Source organism: Sebastes umbrosus, chromosome 13 (assembly GCF_015220745.1).
Source record: "Sebastes umbrosus isolate fSebUmb1 chromosome 13, fSebUmb1.pri, whole genome shotgun sequence".
NCBI classification, from domain to species: Eukaryota; Metazoa; Chordata; class Actinopteri; order Perciformes; family Sebastidae; genus Sebastes; species Sebastes umbrosus.
Window position 1 is genome coordinate 9,203,949 of NC_051281.1, and position 11,787 is coordinate 9,215,735.

Here is an 11,787-nt window from a genome sequence, read left to right on the forward strand (position 1 = left end):
AGCCCTCTACAGCCACTGAAAAAGGTAAAGTCGACCGAGGGTGCCGGCGCCCTCGAGGAGTGGAGGAGGTTTAATTTGAATGAGCTAATAATTTATTCAATTTCACATGCGGTGTAACAGCTACACTCATAAAAGGTTTCCTGAGACAAAGCAAGTTGTAAATAAGGTTTAAATGTCAGGAATTACATTGTTGATTTGATGTTATCACCCCCCTCTGAAGAGGAGGGTGCTGGTTTGCAATCACGCATGTGTACGCTTTCCAGGGGGAGGAGGGATGGAGCAGCCTAAGTAAACAGAGGACTTTGCTCCTATCAGTAGCCAGTACAAGCTGCAAACATGCATATCCACTATGACTTGCAAGTCTTAAACACCGTTAAGAAAATAAATAAAAACAGAAATTGCAATCAGCACGATGAATAATAGAATGAGGAAAATCTGTTTTACTACTGCACTGCAAATTCTCCAGAGTTAAATATGCCTTGTCAAAGTATATTAACTCCTTCAGAGTTATTACAACAACAGCAAGAGTCATTACAACAACAGCCGAAGTAACATACCCTCCAGTGTAGGTGAAAATATTCAGAGTTAAAAATGTTCGGTGTAAAATATACATTGTCAAAGTCCATGGACTCTTTCAGAGTTATTACAACAACAGCTAGAGTAAGATACACCCCAGTGTTGGTGAAAGTGTTCAGAGTTACAAGACTGGTGTATTCTGGAGAGTACTCTCCAGAGTACAGAGTGCTCTGTACTCTGGAGAGCTCCTCTCCTCCTCCTCCTCATTTCAAAACGGACCAAGATGTTCTCAGCGCCATTTTGCACTCCTTGAAAGACTGAGGTAAGTTTCTCTTAATCACTTATTAAACCAAATTTGAGCATTTCAGCAGAAGCAGCATTTAAGGATAACTTTATATTGATGTTCAACACTCCAGCTGGTTTTGTGTCTTAAAATACTGAATTACACCGAGCTAACGTGACCATGTGGAAGGCTAGCTAAAATGTGTCAGCAACATTAAGCCAATTAACGCTGACCAGCTAATGTCAAACTATACTTGTAATGTCGGCAAGTCGCAATGTGGAGCAGTGACAGTTGTGTTCTTATTAATGTCCATAGATTACAGTAAAACACAAAGACTGCATGTGTAGGGAGTTGGCTGAACTAGCTAACTAGCTAACAAGCTATCCGGGGCTAACAGCTAATACGTGCGCGGGTAAACACAAAGTTGTGATTGCTGATTGATTTCATCATAATATAAGAGAACACAAGCAAAGAATGTCATTTAAAAATAACTTTACTTATTGCTACTTAGGAGCATGATATTAATATTAACGCAATATTTTGTGATCAGAATTGAGAGACTGTTTATCAAGAATTGAAATGGCTGTTTTTACACATTTTGGTGTTCCTGGTTTGTCTTTGATCACCACTAAAACATCTTCCATGCTGGAAAAACCCTGCTATATCATCATGTCTTGCACAGCAGAACTGTAGAAGAGGTAGAATGGCAGATTGCTGTGAGGCTGATGGCAACGCATTGTGGTAGTTCCTAATTGTCAATAAGTCTTCTGTAATTCCCTGATGTAAGCTAACTGACTTTATTTCCCCTGTATTCCTTTTAATGTTACATGAAATTGTTCTACTTGTTTTTTCAGATATCCCCGTTATGTGCTGTGGTCCAGTGATGGTAAGTATCATTTTAGATAAGTTAATATTAACATTAGTCTATGTTTACACACGTCAAAATGGTTTCTGCTTGCACGTCTCAGAGACTCCACACAGTCCAGACAGTTACTTTGAATTTGAAATTAGACAAATTCTGATTGTGATTTTTAAAGCCCAAATCGAACAATACGATTATGCTAACAGGAGCTGATGCTACTGTCACAGTAACTTTGTGTTGTAGATCATAACATAAATTCAGTTTTGCTTTTACAGATACCATCATGTTGATTAAAAACAAAATCAATAACGAACAGAAATATGTCAGGATCAGTGAACCGAGCTTGGAGGAATTCTTGAATGCTGGTAAGCCATCAGTCACACCCTTGAGGATGCACGTCATTGTTCTGTTGGTTGAAAATAATTTCCATATCTCACTTTCTGGCAAGCTACCTTTTGGGCATTTCCAGAGGTCACAGCAATCAAGGGCTGACTTGTATTGGTCGGCTTAGTTGAGTTTGTTTCTAACCTAACTGGTATCTAGGGACAACTTTTTTTTAAGATGATTAATGAAAGTTGCCAGACAGCATGATCAGATTGGTGGTATGGTATCATATGGTATGACTCCCTGTTTGTGTTTTTTCCCTAAGCTTTCCTGAAGTTCTCCATCCCACCCGTCACCAAAGGCATCAGAGTATATGATGAGACGGGAACTGAGGTGGATACAGACGTCTTTGAAGAAGTAGCACAGCAGCCCAACGCTGGTGTATTTACTATCACATTTGACAATGGTAAACTTCTATCTTAATTCCCATTTCTTTCAGCATAGTCCAATGAATATTGAATAAGACTCAGTTACACGTTAAGGTTGTGATAAACTGACAAATGGTAGGTGTTTATTTTTCTCTCTTCCCTCTCTTTCCTGAACTACACGTAGATTCCCAGGGAACAAGTTCGTCCGGCTCTTCCGAGGGGACAACTTCGTCCGCCAGTCCACTGCTTGATGTCGTAACCAATTCAGTGCTGGATCTTTCAGGCTGCCGCCCTGATGATACGGTCATCCTGAAATTTGTATCCTGCGACTCTGATGATACAGTCATTCTAGATGATGATTACAGCCCTTCCAGAAAACGGCAGAAGGAAGATCAAGATGCCAAACGTGTAAGTTGATGTGTAAAATGTATGTTGTGATAGCTTCCTTTGAGGATTGCACACTTTTGATATTATTTTCCTGTGTATTTACTGTCAGCTCTCCAAGATTATTTAATTTTTAGTGAATATTGTCTTGTCTTCTGTCGTTTCACAGTTGGTTGAATCTGCGCTGGCCAAGAAACCTGATGGAGACTCTATTGTCAAGGAATATAACTGGACGAAAGGTCTGACTGACTCCTCACGGCGACAGATGATTAACATCCTTGCAGCAGAAATGACTGAAACTCATGGGTAATTCAGATGTCTTCAGCCTGGTATGTGTTGAGGTAGCTGATGAGATGCCAGTATTTTGTAAAATCAGGACTCTTATTGTGAAAGATGAACAAGTAATACTTACTGGCTCTGGTGTAGAAACCATTTGTTTTGATGAACATTACCATGCATTTAAAATTGTGTTTAAGCCATTACAGGCACTTAAGGTGTTTGATGTTCAAGAGTTGCTCTACTTCAGACCAGTGGATGTTCAAATGGCATATGGAACAACAGATTCCTCCCTTTTCATAGTTCCATATTGCCATCTAATGCTGCCTTGACCAGTGTTTTTAGTGTTAATTCAAAGTTGACGATTTTTCATATGGACCTTTATGGATCATTTAAGTGGCGTTTTAGGCAAAATTTAAGATGTTGATGTTTGCAATGTATCCTCTAGGGGGTAATCTAGGTAGCAGGATGCGATGGCCTTAAGGAATTTGGCTGTTTGTATGAAATTTAATTTATGAAACCCAACTTGAATATTTGATAACAGAGTAAAGTAATTTATTGATCATTACCATTTAGCAAGATCAAAAGTTGTTGGTTGTCTGGCTGAGGTAATCCTGCTTCCATATATATCTCCTAATGGAATTTTCTGTCGTCATTTGTATTTCCCTAAGGGTGGTTTGTTGTATTTTAGTGATGGTTGAAAAGGAGTTATTGTTATTCAACCTACAGACAACTGCCACCATACTGATAGATTCCAACCAAGATCTTTACAATTCAGCTATTAGAGCTGTCACTTTTCTTAAAGGAGAGATTTGCTAATTTTTAACTTATCTCAGTCTATCTGCATATAGTATGAAAAATGCCCGCATTTGTTGTAGACATTCTCTGGGGCACAGCGACATCGTTTGGCGTTTTTCACACTATATGCGGATAGATTGAGTTAAGGTTGTAAATCGGCAAATCTCTCCTTTTAAAATTTTAATTTGAACACCTGCTGGAATAGAAAACCCACTAATCTCTGGGAAGTTGAAAGTCCAATAGTAAATCTAACTGCACTCCACATAGTGTTATAGATGGAATATTTTAAAGCCATTTTAGCATGTTTGAACAGTGTTTCAAATGAAAAATGTATTTATTTTTTGGCACTTGAGTTGGCAGCAGCAGTATAATGTATGAACATATAGTCAAATCTTCTAAAGCCAAATATGTCTCACCACTGGAAAAAAAAATTCTGAATTTGGCCAATTACTAAAATCAACACAAACACACATGAAGGCAGGTGCACTCTCACATCACAACTCATTCAGTGGCCAATTCGATAATATTTTGGTATGAATCGGTTGGTAGATTCCAGATGATAGTGAAGTTTGTTCTGGGTTGAAAATAGCTGGAATTATCCTCTATGTGTATCCTCTGAAATGCACTTTAAACAATATTTTTCATTGTTAAGAGAAAATAGTTAAGATTTTACAATTTGAAATATACCATGTCTTCTAAGAACCCTGTTTTTCTTTTCATCTCTTAAACTGAAAGTGAAGTTTTATTGTTATGTAGCTCGTGTTGGTGTGAGCACGTCTCAAACTACATTTGACCTGAGGATTAATGTCTTTATTTTTAATAAATTTGTGTTAAGACATGGATATAATGGTGTTTGTTGTTTCTCCCCTGCAAACATTTTTAGTTTTACCTCTTTTAAGTATCAGGTGGACATGGTAAAGTAGAAAATGCAAAACACTCAAAACTAATTCTGTTGAAGAATGCATTTTATTAGAAAAGAGCTTATTGTATGTGTTGAGGTAGCTGATGAGATGCCAGTATTTTGTAAAATCAGGACTCTTATTGTGAAAGAACAAGTAATACTTGGTGTTGGGTAAGAATAACACTTAAAGGGAGTAAGTACACGAGTAAATATGTTTTAACACTGGCAGGAGTCATTCAAAAATCAACACTGTTTGGAGTAATTTCTTAATCAACACTTAGTGTTAAGTTGGTTTAACACTCATGAAGAGTAAATTAATAAGAGTTAATTCTGATTAACACTTAAAAATTCAGTGTCAACTATAAATAACACTATGAGTGTTATTTTCGTCATAGTGTAAAACTTGAGTAACACTTCTCAGTGTAGTGTAGTGTAAAATATTAACTCTTTCTAGAGTTGAATTGACTCTGAAAATTCAACACTATGTCCAGTGTTATTTTAACACTCTGTAGATAGGGACCATATGTTCACTGACTTAGTGTTAAAATTGACTCTTTAAGTGTTGGATTAACACTGTCGATTTTGCTGTGTGGTATCCCAAAAGACGCTCAACTCATTTCTGTAAACATATTTCCTCGGATAAACATACTGTTTTTATAATGTTTAGATGGCTCCACCTCACATGCAAAAGTTGGTAAAAGTTGCATTATGTCACTTGTATATATGTTGAATAAATACAACAAGACGTGAGAGGAAAGGCATGTTTTGAGAAGAAAATGAACAAAGTCCATAAGTGAGTGATTATCTGGAAGCTGGGACTGAGGATCTCCACTCACTCTGTCTTCCCGTGGTTATTTAATAGCCTGCCTACAAACGCAGTGCCAACTTACTGCAGAGTTTAAACACACACTCAATCACTCCCACATACACACAAAAAGCTATCTCCCAACAACAGCTACTACTAGCTCTTACAACGAGGCAGCTTGCACTACAGAGAAGAGGCAATGAGCAGCGGGGTGTGGTATCCTGCTCTGGGGCTGGCAGCCTGGCTGTGCTGCCTCAGTCTGAGGCCCGTTGACGGGGGGAAGGTGCTGGTTATGCCTGTGGATGGGAGCCCCTGGCTCAGCATGAAGATAGTGGTGAAGGAGCTCAGCCGCAGGGGTCACGAGGTGACGGTGCTGGTGCCTGAAAGCAGCCTGTTGATCCACAGCTCGGAGAGCTACAAGACTGAGATCTACCAAGTGCCCCACACCAAAGCCGAACTGGACGATAGATACAAGCAGCTGAAGAATGGAGTGTTCCTCAAGCCACCAGAAATCACAGATTTCTTTGTCAATATGCAGCGTTTGGTTAACTTTACTTCAATGGAGGTGAAAGCCTGCGAGAATTTGCTGAACAACCAGCCTCTAATGAGTCGACTGAAGGGAGTGGGCTTCGATCTTGTGCTCACAGACCCCTTCCTCCCCTGCGGCTCCATTCTTTCGCATGTCTTTTCCATTCCAGCTGTTTATTACCTGCGTGGGATGCCATGTGGGCTGGCTGCAAAGGCAAACCAGTGCCCCTCTCCTCCCTCCTACGTTCCTGTGTCCTTCTCTGGCAATACAGACATCATGACCTTCCCACAGAGAGTCAAAAACATGGCCATGTCTATATTGCAGTCCTACTTGTGCGGAATAATGTATGTCCGCTATGACGATGTGGTCAGGAAGTATGTAGGAGACGACATGACCTACAAGGACCTTCTTAGTCACGGCACTATCTGGCTTTTCAGATACGACTTTGTTATGGAATGGCCCAAACCTCTCTTGCCAAACATATTTTTTATTGGAGGTATCAATTGTGCAAAGAAAGCGCCTCTTCCAGCGGTGAGTATTCAATGAATGTATGCCAGACTAAACACTTCTTACAGTTGTCATGAACGGGGATATTATCTTAGAGACTATAGAGACCAAAACCGTTTTGTGTATCAGGCTGTAAACATGTTTATTTCTGCTGTGAAGTTGGGCATTTTAAACCATGGTGGTCTATGGGGACTGACTGACTTTCAGAGCCAGTCTCAAGTGGCCATTCGAAGAATTGACGTTTTTGGCACTTCCGCGTTGGCTTCATTTCTCAGCACTGGAGGTTGCCGCTTAGTCCAGGTACAACAGCCAGTTTCAGACCTATGATTAATGGCCATGCAAGTTCATGCAAGTCTCACAAGCCCCTGACGTCCTTTGGAAGTTCAAGCATGACACTTAAGGTACCATTATGCTCACAACAAACCAGTTTGTACATTGTACTGTCCGACCACACCTGTAGGCAATAGTGTTGTAGTGATATACTTTTTTTGAACAGCCACACTTGAAGGCAGGGTGGAAAGCCTGTCGTTATAGACAGTGTCTTTAGGGGGATACAGGGGGTCTTTAGAGTGAGATAGCAGGTCAACAGTAGATGTCACATAGAAGTGGTGTACATCATCTGAAAGTTGGGAACCTGAAGATTAATTTGAGATGCAACTCAGCAGTGTGTGTCAACTTGTTCTAGTCATAAACCAGAAATAATCATTCATTCATTCATTCATTAAAATAATTAAAATAAATTGTAAAAGTGCATAAGCGCTTAGAACATTATGATATTATGATATGACATAAATGATCACCATCCCCATTCTCACTTATGTCTTTTTGGGTTGATACCATTTGTTACACAGATTTGAAGCTAAATTTAACCATTTTTTTTACCACTGGAGAATTGATAAAAACGATCAATAATCCGTCCAAAATACCACATTAAGACACCAAGACCTTGAGGAACACTATAGAAAAAGCCGTGCTGTGATTTGGGATCAAAAACTTTTGACATTTGGGGATTTCTGCAAGAATTGCATTTTTCGGCAATTGGATGGTGAGCACTTCTGTTCTGGAAACTGCTAAGAAACCCCCTTATTGTCAATCTAGATAAGAAAGCCATCCATCCTCTGAATGCCCTGGGTCTCTAGTTTGTAGGTGTACAGTTTCATGAGGCTGTGATTATCCTAGAGGTCACCACAGAGCATTTTATACAATGAGGTTTCAAACAAGACTCGGTCAAAACCGAGTGTATGGCTGGACCGTAGGCTATATGGTCAGTATGTGAATTTGTGGCTAAATTGTTACACAAATAGTCAGTGGTCATGTCTATTGTGTTTTGTGAAAAGTTTTTTTCCACTTATATCTTAATATTTGATTGAAAGACAACTTATAATGAAGCAAATTACATTCAGTAATAGTAAATGGTAACATTTACTAGTCATACATTTTATACAAGGTGAAAAGGTATTAGCATGACATATGCAAGGTTAAAAGTATTTCAGTTTTTTATTAAAGCATGTGTATCAAAAGCATTCATCATATAAATGGTGTTTAACAATATATACATACTATACTCTATTCAGAAAAGAAGCATTTCAAAAGTTGTTTGCTTGTTGTGTTGCGGACAGACCTGACATAGCATGAATTCAGACTTTTTACTAATCAGCATCATTATTTAGTTAATTCGGCTTCACTTTTGATCCGTTTAAAACAACTAATTTGTGTGTCTTTCCCACCCTCCCTGCAGGACTTGGAGGAGTTTGTGAACGGCTCGGGAGACGACGGCTTTATCGTCTTTACGCTGGGCTCTTTTGTGTTCAGAATGCCTGAGGAGAAGGCTAAACAGTTCTTTGATGCCTTTCGGCAAATTCCTCAAAGGGTAATAATAACCTTAACAGATTCAATCACTTTAGTTAGATTCAATCCAATAACTTACACCAGTTTATACAAAAAAAACTCTACTGATTACTTTTATTAGACTGCTATTTATTCTCTTCAAATAAAACACACAAGTTTCTAACTAAGCAAACATTGACACATTAGGCAGTGATTTTCACACTCAGCATATAATGCTAAAGCCCCGAGCAGTTTGAACCATTGGACATTGTCCCTTGCCTTGTTACATCACTGGTTCCCAACCTGGGGGTCGCCAAAGGTTCATGGGGGGGTCGCGAGGCCTTCTTGATTTTAAGGGGTTGGCCGATATCTCAGCATTTCATTCATTTCTATGAAGAAAAATAAATGAAATTGTTATTTCTGAAGTTTGGATTATTATTTGAAATATAAACAGGATAAGGGCACAGTGGAGACCTGAACACAAGTTATATTCATAGAGCCTTAATCACTCTCTGCTAAGCCGTAAAGTACGCAGTTAAAACAACCATAGAGCTAGAACAATGGCCAAGTGTCAGGGAAAAGAAAACACTGCATTTGTCAAAAAAAGAAGCTTATTAAGTATGAATGATTGTTAAAAATTAAAAAAGAAAATACAGAATACAGAGAATTTTATTAAAGTTCCTAAAAATAACAGGAAACTCATCTCTGATGCAATAATCACAGGAAATTATCTGCTCAAACTTCATCCAAATTGTTCGTTTTACACAAACTTCCTGGTTGGGAACCACTGCATTACATGAACAGTTTGCACGTCATTGTGTTAAAAATGAAGAGGTGTTATTTCTGTTTCAGGTTGTGTGGGGATACGCTGGAGTCATACCTGAAGATGTACCCAAGAACGTGAGACTTATGAAGTGGTTACCTCAGAATGATCTCCTAGGTGTGTTTAGCTTTCTCCAGACAGTGTTCCTATCATAATTATGTTTTACCTGCATTTGGTGTGTGGTGGACTGGACCTGTAACTGTGTCTGTTTTCTCCTCAGCCCATCCCAAAGCTAAAGCCTTCATCACTCACGGAGGAACCCACAGTATCTACGAGGGCGTCTGTAACGCTGTACCCATGTTGATGTTTCCACTGTTTGGGGACCAGGAGGACAACGTGCAACGCATGGTGATCCGCGGCGTCGCAGAGTCATTCAGAATTTATGATATGACGAGTGAAACCCTTTTGGCTGCACTTAATAAAGTCATCCATGACAAAAGGTAAGACAAGCGGATGTTAATTAAAGAGAATAGTCCCTCAGTTGTATTTGGAAATCATGAAACTTACTATTAAAGAAAAAGGTACAAATTAAAGGTGCCCTGTGGAGCTTTATTGGAAACAAATAAGGCTGCTATTATACACGTGGGCAACATAGTGTAACTTGTGGCCAATGTGTATGTAGATAAGACTGTGTGCTGGTGTGTTGTAGCCCATGTTTCCCATAGACCCGCCAAAGTTTCACATATGCACCCAACGTCAACCCGAGCAAATGTCTTAGCAGCATGAACAATTTTTTTAAAGAACTTTTTCCATTAATAATATTTTTTTTTTCCCTACTGTACTGGATTATATTATTGTGTAAACGCTACAAGGAAAATTTGAAAATGTTTGGAAATGAATGACTATTGTTGCACAATTTCAGTCACATTCTGTGGTCAATGTCCCTCCACTCTGTAGATGATAAATCCACGGAGATATAGTGTGCAGAGGCTTTCTTCTTTTATACTAGTTTATACTTAAACACATTTCATAATGCAGACAGTTTCATAAATACTTCCCTAAAATAATTACTCGTAAAAGTGTTTTTTTATATGTATCCTAAATGGTTATCAATTTGATATTGCTGCTGTTGTTAGAAGGCAAGCTACCCCGTTCATTTGCAGTTCTTTAGACTGACGTAAATGTTCATATTTTATACATTTATAGTGTGAACAGTGTCATAGAACATAGTTGTGTTAATTTGTGAGGATATACTGTAGGCCTTGAGATTATCAAAACTGGAGATTATCCTATTAACTGTGTATTTTTCTCCCCAGTTACAAAGAGAATATAGTGACGCTGTCTCAGATACACCTGGACCGTCCTGTTGAGCCTTTGGATCTGGCTGTTTTCTGGACTGAGTTCGTCATGAGACACAAAGGAGCCGATCACTTAAGAGTAGCTGCACACGACTTAAACTGGATTCAGTACCATAGCCTGGATGTCATCGGCTTTCTTCTCATCATTGTCCTCACTGTCCTGTGGGTGACACTCAAATGCTGCTTGTTCTGCACCCGCAAGTGTTGCAGGAAGGGGACTCCAAAGAGAAAGAAAGAGTAGTGTCTCTAATGCAGCAGTCGTTAGGTTCTATACTGTACGTTCTGTAATGAGGTGAATAATGGAGGTTGAAACACTGCAATGAGATTTCAGACTAGTGCGCTGTATGTGTGTGTGTGGGTTTGTGTGTGTGATGTGTCTGTACCACAGACTGTATATAAAGATGGACATGACAACTCCCCAAAAGTGAAGCCAAAACATCTCGATCGCCCCCTGGTGGCTGGTTGCAGTATAGATCATAACTCCCGCCTCCTCCATGTTAGTGGATGGGACATGGGCCAAACTAAACAGTCAAATCAATTTTACCTAAAGATGGTTTCTGTTGTTTTAGGTAGTTCTTATCATGCGGATGTATGTTCAAGTGTTTCTTTTTCTGATATGTTTGGTTTTAATTAGTTATTTGATGCTATAAAAAGGGGGTGAGACATCATGATTGGCAGCTGTGAGTCTGACAAGCTGCGGCCGTGCTCGGCTCGTGATCGGTTTCGCACTATTCTCACTACTGCGTAGACTCTGGCTCCAAATGACCTCAACATCTCAAGATGGCAGCTCCCGTATCCGGATAGTTTGGCTTCAAATCTGTATAGTGGGAGGAAGTGAAGACATGTTGTTTATCTATATATACAGTCTATGATTTGTACGTACAATATGTATGTGTGTGTTTGTGTGTGTACTATACTGTCTTTAACCCATGTGGAACACACTACCAGCAATGATTGAGTGAAGCCATCCTTTGGAAAACAAACGTAATAATAAACTTTGTCATGGATTTATTTGTAATGTTTTTATAACAGGCTACAAAAAAAATATTGAATACACTTTAAACACTTCCTCACTTTGAGGTTTCTCCAGCACTGTGGTTGGGGGGGAAATGGTTTTATTGGCTGCAGGAGTTAACTTAGCCAGGGACCCCTTAGAGGGGAGAACATTTTTCAGGGACCCTCTCATAATTATAACACTGATTAAGCCTATGCTTTGCTATGCTATG

General features: G+C 39.2%; 2 protein-coding genes across 2 annotated transcripts; both read left to right on the top strand.

The window, feature by feature from the left end:
- The first annotated feature begins 336 nt into the window (after positions 1-336).
- Positions 337-4,713, top strand: LOC119500412. Its single transcript, XM_037790118.1, has 6 exons — positions 337-360; positions 660-838; positions 1,654-1,685; positions 2,311-2,451; positions 2,598-2,821; positions 2,967-4,713. Exons 1-6 carry the CDS (start codon positions 337-339, stop codon positions 3,105-3,107), a joined length of 741 nt encoding a protein of 246 aa, XP_037646046.1. The 3' UTR covers positions 3,108-4,713.
- Positions 4,714-5,697: 984 nt separating this feature from the next.
- LOC119499755 (UDP-glucuronosyltransferase-like) lies at positions 5,698-11,558 on the top strand. The gene is made up of 5 exons (XM_037788909.1): positions 5,698-6,637; positions 8,352-8,483; positions 9,293-9,380; positions 9,484-9,703; positions 10,520-11,558. Exons 1-5 carry the CDS (start codon positions 5,777-5,779, stop codon positions 10,800-10,802), a joined length of 1,584 nt encoding a protein of 527 aa, XP_037644837.1. The 5' UTR covers positions 5,698-5,776; the 3' UTR covers positions 10,803-11,558.
- Positions 11,559-11,787: the final 229 nt, after the last annotated feature.